Consider the following 7,033-nt stretch of genomic DNA (forward strand, 5'->3'; position numbering starts at 1 on the left):
TCTGTTATTCGTAATCCATCCCCACCTAAGAGAGCATATTGTTTAAACAAAATGTGAACACAGGAGCCCTCCTTGTTAGGAAAACAGTAGGCCCTCCTTATCAGGAAAACATGAGGAAAATAGTGATAGGAAAAGCTAACATTTTTAGAATTTGTTAGATCAATAAGGTTGGAAGATGCCACACAATGAGTAAAATGATTCCTTCACACCTTACTGAGTCGCTAAAATAAATGCCACTGCCAAGGTTTCCAATGTCAGTCCTCTCCAAACCAAATTCATCAACGATGATTTTTGGCAACAGCAATCCACTGGAGAGAAAACACAAGAGGATTAAATGTATTAAAATTGATTCACGGTGAAAATCTAGCAGAGAGTTTATGTCCTATAGAACATGAATGCAATGGATAGAGACAATTCTCCAAGTGCAGAGAAATAGTGTCAAACAGTCAAAGTCCATAGACTCTTATGGTACACACTAGCAATGTGTACATCTTTCAGGCATGAGTGAAGGTCCAGACACTTCCTAAAGATGCTAGTTCCCCATCTCTGGCTTCAGTGTTGTCTAATTTACTAACCCTCAAAAATATGCTCCAAGTGACGTCAGATTTGTTACTTGCTCGGGATCAGTGACTCTGTAGGTAGTGAAGCCAATGGCAGCTAGTCAGATGGCATTTTCAGGACAGCAATGGCAGTCTACAAATTTCTCCAATGACCGTTTTCTTCTCATTTCTACTCATGGCCAGGTGAGCCTAATTAATATAACAGAGCTGTTCCATCCTTGCAAGTAAAACATAATCCACTTTGCTGTTTTAAAGTGCAGGTGCATATTTACAAAGTGTATGTGTAAAGTGGGAAAGGATTAAAACCCCTCTCAGTTTTTTACTGCTGAGGCTCTGTTATATACAGTTCCAATCCTTCCCCTCTCATTTCAAAATTAAAATGTTTTGGCTAGAAACTTTTGCTTATGTACCCCCTCCAACCTCCTTTGGCTACACTGCATGAACCTATTCCCTCTACCTCCTCCACTGTCTACTCACCCCCTTTTGCAGAGCTATAGCCTCCTCCGTGTTTACAGGTTGTCCCCAAAAGCCTTTTCGTCGCTGATCATGTATTAAGTCCCTTTAGACTTGAATGGGGCCACATAACAAATACATTTTCTGGAGACAGCCAATAAACAACAGAGGATGCCACTTTGAAACTAAGAAAAGTAGGCAATTGGAAGGGGTAGGTAGGTGAAGTTTAGGGGTGGATTGGCAAAAGATTTGCTAAAAATACAGCTGTTCTTTAAGTATTTTTCTTGCCTTCTGGTTGCCAGTAATCATTACATCAACTCATGCAAAGTAAATGTTGTCTTACCGGGAGAGAATTCCAACAATGTTGCTTGGTAAGGAGGCATGGAGCAAGGACTTTACATTGCCCAGATTATTCTCAAAATTAGTGGCTTCTGTTAATCTTCCGACTCGGAACACACGTAAAATCTGAAACTCTTCATTGCTGTAAATAGGAAATATAATACTTTAATTTGCAATTATTATCATTTTATGTCACCAACTTATGTGTTAACACCAATAATAAGCCAATGTTGTTTCAGTTTGTCAAACTTTTGATAGCTGATCTTGGTCTTTTCAATTCTTCTGCAAACTATGATTCTGACTTTCTTGTCTCTAATTATTACCAATTTTCTAAGACTAATAATTACGTATCAAGCAGATAATAATAATAATAATAATAATAATAATAATAACAACAGCAGCAAATCACTGTGCTTTATAAATATGTATTTTTTTATATTAAATCAGGGGTAGTGAGCAGTATAGCTATGCTGCTACTTTATAAATGTACCCATGCCTAAATTAACCAAATTATATTCCAACTACTAATTCTGAATACAGGAAGCACAAAATGAAATCACCCCTTATATGCTTATCGTGGTAAACATTTTTTTCTGTGCTATACATGAGACCTAAGGATATGGAAAAGTAATGCGATAGACTAATGCAGACTGGAACCTGTCCTGCTTTCACTTACCTATGATTATTATCCAGAACCTCCTGTTTGACCCGATGGAACTCCTCTGTGTTTGGATCAACATATTCTACTCTGCACTTGAGTGCCCGGTACTTTCCAACAGTGCTTGGGAGAGAGCCTGATGAGTTTGTCTCACTGATATTAACCATGTCTCTAATTAGCTGGCAGGAAATTTGAAAAAACAAAAACAAAAACTAATCAACAACTGAAACAATCATACAGTGGCAGACCAGGGTTACAAAGCATACACCACAGGTGTTTATAGCTATCTAAGTAACCAACAATCTCTACATTCTACAGGCATATTAACTCCATGACCAAGTCACTTACGGGTTGAAATTTATCAGACAGGAGCTGGTTTCTGGCTGGATCATTAGTCACAATAAACTATCATTGGAAAAGAGGGAGAAAGAACTGGGCCTCCATGCTAATTTACTTTAATCAGATGCAAAAAATAATTTTGAGTTAATTAAGTTAATCTTCTTTGTACCGAATTCATTTTGTCTTGGAATGGAAGTGCCAGCACTGATGGCTGAAATGGTAAAGAAATTTCAAAGCAGGGATGTGTATCACCAACACCTACCTGCAGACGTCTCTATCTACAGCTAAAACTTCTAGGACAGCAAATTTCAGGAGGAAGGGATGAGACTCCCCAATGGAAAAATTGCAGGCTCAGGATAAAAAAAAAAAAAAGGGTTAAATAACTACATGGGTATCTAGACTGAAAAAAGACACATGCCCAATGGGTTAAACTATAAAGCTGATCCACAGAAACCACAGTAAAGTGGAATTTAAATTCCTGATGCCATAATATGTTGTAAAAAGTGTGCATTTCAATGTACAGTATAAAAAATGGCAAAATAATCCAAGACAAAATCCATGATAGATTTGATAAGGACCTATACTGCCCTGACATACAGTTTAATAACACTTTTATTCAATTGTAAAAAAAAGTAGTTGAAATGCCCATATTTTTACCTGGCACAAGTCCTGTTTCGCTGTCAAAAATTTCTTAGCAACATTTTCCTGCAGTCTATACCGGTGGGGAATACATTGGTAAAACTCTTTCATCAATTCTCGAACACCTTCACCCTTGTTCAGTACATTGCGTACATTTTGTAGAATTCCTTCAGCTTTACTCACCTGCAAAGAAGGAAGAAAATGCATTTATTTTTCTGTTAAAGCAAACCAAAGCTATTCAACAATGACAATTGCAATGTATAAATATATATCCTGTCATGGACAATAATGGATTGGTGACCCTTTGTGCTACATGCACAATGGGGAGAATGCGAGTCTAAATACATGGCACCAAATCCTCACCGAAGCACCCTGCCAGAGTGATGGACTTTAATGGAGAGTATATTATGTTGTGGCCCTCAAGCACACCTGTGCAAATGGCAGCTGACCAGGGGTTAGAACCAGAACATGGTAAAAAAGTCAACATGTATATTGAGAAACAGAAGGTTTGGGCAGACGTAGTCAAAGTCAAGGTCAGTAACAGGAGAAGCAGGACGCATCACAGACTGAAGCCTTGTCCTAGGAAATTAACCTACTGCTCAGGAACGGGTGTTGGCCTGAGTGCAGCTGTATAGTGAGGTTGATTGACAGACTGGGCAGGGACTGGCTGTGCAGTTTCTATGCCAATCAACATGCCTCTACTTTCCAGTCCTGTGGATCAGCACACTGTAGTCTAGTCACAAGTTAAGAGAGATTACACAGATTTGCAGACCAGGTTTGCTGTTGACCTGTGATTATTCTTGCCCAACGGTGACAACACTCACTGACTGTACTGTATGAAGGAGCAGCCTGTCATCCTAACACAGAAAGTGTGTTAGGACTGCAGAACAATGCCCCCTCTCGACTTCACCATAACATAGGGAGAGGTCTTTGTTTAGGTTTACGTTACCAGTAATGCCAGAACTCTAAATAGTGAGAGAACCAAGCCGAAAATACTGCAAGTGATCCATTTAATGTAGCAGGAAGATAAAGAAAAAAAACCGCAAAAACCTTCTTTTAACGTTCATATAAATATTAGATCCAAAAATAAAAATAAAATCAAGGTTAAAGATGGTTATATTTTTTTTCTTGTACTTAGTCTCCATTAAGCCTAGAAGACCCTGGATTGGATTCTCCCCATCAATAAAAGCACCCTATATCTTACCCCAATAACAATTAACATAAAACTGATACAATTAAAAATGTATACTATCAGCAAAAACTTTTTAAAATAGTTTAATCATTTTAATAAAACGTATCAATAAATTATAATTTTCTTCAATTTTTTATTTGTTCAATTATATGTTTGGGTGAGTCAAATGTATCTATCCTTCTGCCAAATCCTTCCTTCCTGAAACTGATACTCATGGTTTAGTATCGGGATTTTAGTCACTTACCAGGTATAACCTAGGTTTCCCCCTCCAACCCATAATGCATAAGAAAATGTGTGCTGCAATAACATTATTTTAAACATGCTAAAATATCATGGTAACAGGAAGCCAGAGAGTGGTTGTATTTCTACTTATCTGAAACTGTATTAAGAATATACATAATTGACAAAGGCTGATGGCCCCCGACACACGCATCATGGAAAATGTCAAAAGATATTCTGTTGCTTGTAGGATAAAGCAAGATCTCATCATGGCAGTGTGTGTGTTTTACCACGGTCCCAGGGGATTATGGCAAGGTGACATCTGGACAGATTTTACGAGAACTCTCAGTGGCCTTATACTAATGAATGGCACATATTCTGTCAACTAAATATTTACTATACTAATGCATTCATTGTTGTATTTAGTATCAGCAGGTATAGTTGTCAGCTTACATCATTGAGGCTAATATTTTTCACTGGACAAGACAGTATAGACGAAAGATGTCCTTGTGCTTCTGTCCAGATAGACTCCATAAAGCCACCAACCTCCGGGGACAGCTGTGTGACATTCAGAGCTTCTCCAAGCAGGACCTTTTGTTATGACAACAAAAAAGAACATTTTACCATGAAGCATATACTTACACAACTCTCTATTGTTACAATTCATTGTGGCCAACTTAAAACCAAGTTCTCTACCAAAATCAGTATCTGCCACTGCAGAATTCTAACTAGTTCCCTTATTAACTAGTAGCCAGTTTTTAAACTAATGCTGTGGTGTACAAAACTATGTTAGACTTGATGAAAGCACCTATAGCAGCCTGCATGGGTGTTTGATTATCTACACAAGCACTACTTGGTCTGGCTCTATTATGCAAACATGAAGTTAAATCCTGCCCCACCATATGTCAGTGATGCTGGCTGTCATATATTTGTAGAAGAGTGAGGCATGCTAAAAGGGAGATGTTGGGGCCAATCACGGACATCAGAAAATAAGTCACAAATTACATATTAGAACACTCTGACTTTATGGGATCCCAGGATGCTTAAATAACTTACTAAGAATATGTGATGGTACCTGTGGGTGCTCCTGGGGAAGATTAATACATTACATACACCATAGGTTACTTTTAGTTCATCACATACACCAATATTAATGCCCTGGCTTATGTAAGCTAAACTTGAGTTTAAGTGACTCTAAACTCAGGAGTTAAATCTTGTATCTAAACACTAAGGGAGAGGAGATGGAGGAAATACCATCTCCTGCCTGGAAACTACTGATAACAGCACTGTCCCAAAGAGCATTCATGTGTCTGGTGTTCAATGACAACTGTTTTTTAATAAAGGTAAAACTTTTTTTTTTTAAGTAAGCTGTATATATTGATTTGTCCGAAATGTATTATTGCAGACACCTTAAGACGCAAAAACCATTACCTTTTGCAAAGCCTGGGAAGCAAAGAACTCAGCTTCAGGTCTGATCTTATTAACCTGTGTGAATCCTTTGTTTTTCAGATCCTTCATCCGCTGTTCATATTTATTACACGCCTTCTCGCTGGAAGAAGCTAGATTAAAACTAAACTCTTTCTGTATTGAAAGAAAATAAAGAATATCTAATAAGAATTTGTTCTAAGATTGTAGCATGGTTCACAATTTACTTCCTTAGCTGCTCAAATGTAACATACTGTGCAATATGTCCCCTTCACTGCTTCTTACAAGTGTATGTGGTTTTTTTGTCTCCAAATATACATGTAAAGGAGCTTTGCTTAAAAAAGAACTACGACCTCCCATTAAACTGTGTCTGCACTAACTATTTGCCCTCATTCCCCCTGCAAAGTCTCACAAATACCTGTTGCTCTTTCTAGTGACAACACTACTGCAAAGCTACTGAATTCAAAGCAGTGATGTCTCTAATGTAGGCTTCTCATCTGATCAATATGTTGCAGGGGGTGTGGCCATCATCATTGTCACCGCTAGTTCATATGCCTATAGCCTGTCAATCAGCAGTTGGCCACATCTAGCACATCTACTGCTTTCTGGATTAGAAGAACTTGCTGTGCTGCTAAAACCCTGCAGTGGTGGAACATGAGACACAAATGAAGGAGCATCTGGCTGGAGGCAACAAAAGTATTTCTCTTGCATCACATAGTAACTGGATTTGAGACCGGTTTAGACTGCCAAACATCTACTTTAATATTAATATTATTATTACCAACCTGGTAGCTAGAATCAGAGTCAACAATTCTGTATCAGAACCATCTGAGGCACAAGAAAGGGGTCTCCAGTTCTATTTGCCTTAGCTATAGAACCCTTAGCTATCCTAGTATCCCCCCTCATCAAGGGCCTTAAAGTCAGCTTGACTGTCTACAAATTGTGACAGTTTCCCGCTCGTCCGTGGGCACAACCGACATTTTAGGACGCCCAACCGCATCAACAAGGTTCCTGTCCGGCTGTTTTGCTACGTTCGGTGGACGGGAGCCTTGCAGATGCGGGTAGGCATCTTAAAACGTCCTTTGTGCCTGCACACGAGCAGGAAACTGTCAACATTTGTAGAGACGCCCGATCGCTTGTATGTTGTGCCTTCATGCACAACATACAAGCTTCTTAGCCCTCTATGTGATAACAATAAAGTTAAGTGTA

The 7,033-nt window shown here is 38.6% G+C and overlaps 1 protein-coding gene across 1 annotated transcript; it reads right to left on the bottom strand.

Moving 5' to 3' along the window:
* Positions 1–207: 207 nt before the first annotated feature.
* Positions 208–5,980, bottom strand: LOC108804076 (poly [ADP-ribose] polymerase 4-like; the record flags this gene model as incomplete). Its single annotated transcript, XM_018575839.1, has 6 exons — positions 208–308; positions 1,357–1,494; positions 2,029–2,189; positions 3,007–3,171; positions 4,853–4,990; positions 5,831–5,980. Coding segments are annotated over 6 exons (853 nt in total), but the record flags the coding sequence as incomplete, so codon positions are not given.
* Positions 5,981–7,033: the final 1,053 nt, after the last annotated feature.

This window comes from Nanorana parkeri, unplaced genomic scaffold (genome assembly GCF_000935625.1).
Source record: "Nanorana parkeri isolate BGI_ZX_2015 unplaced genomic scaffold, ASM93562v1 scaffold5026, whole genome shotgun sequence".
In the NCBI taxonomy this organism is placed as follows: domain Eukaryota; kingdom Metazoa; phylum Chordata; class Amphibia; order Anura; family Dicroglossidae; genus Nanorana; species Nanorana parkeri.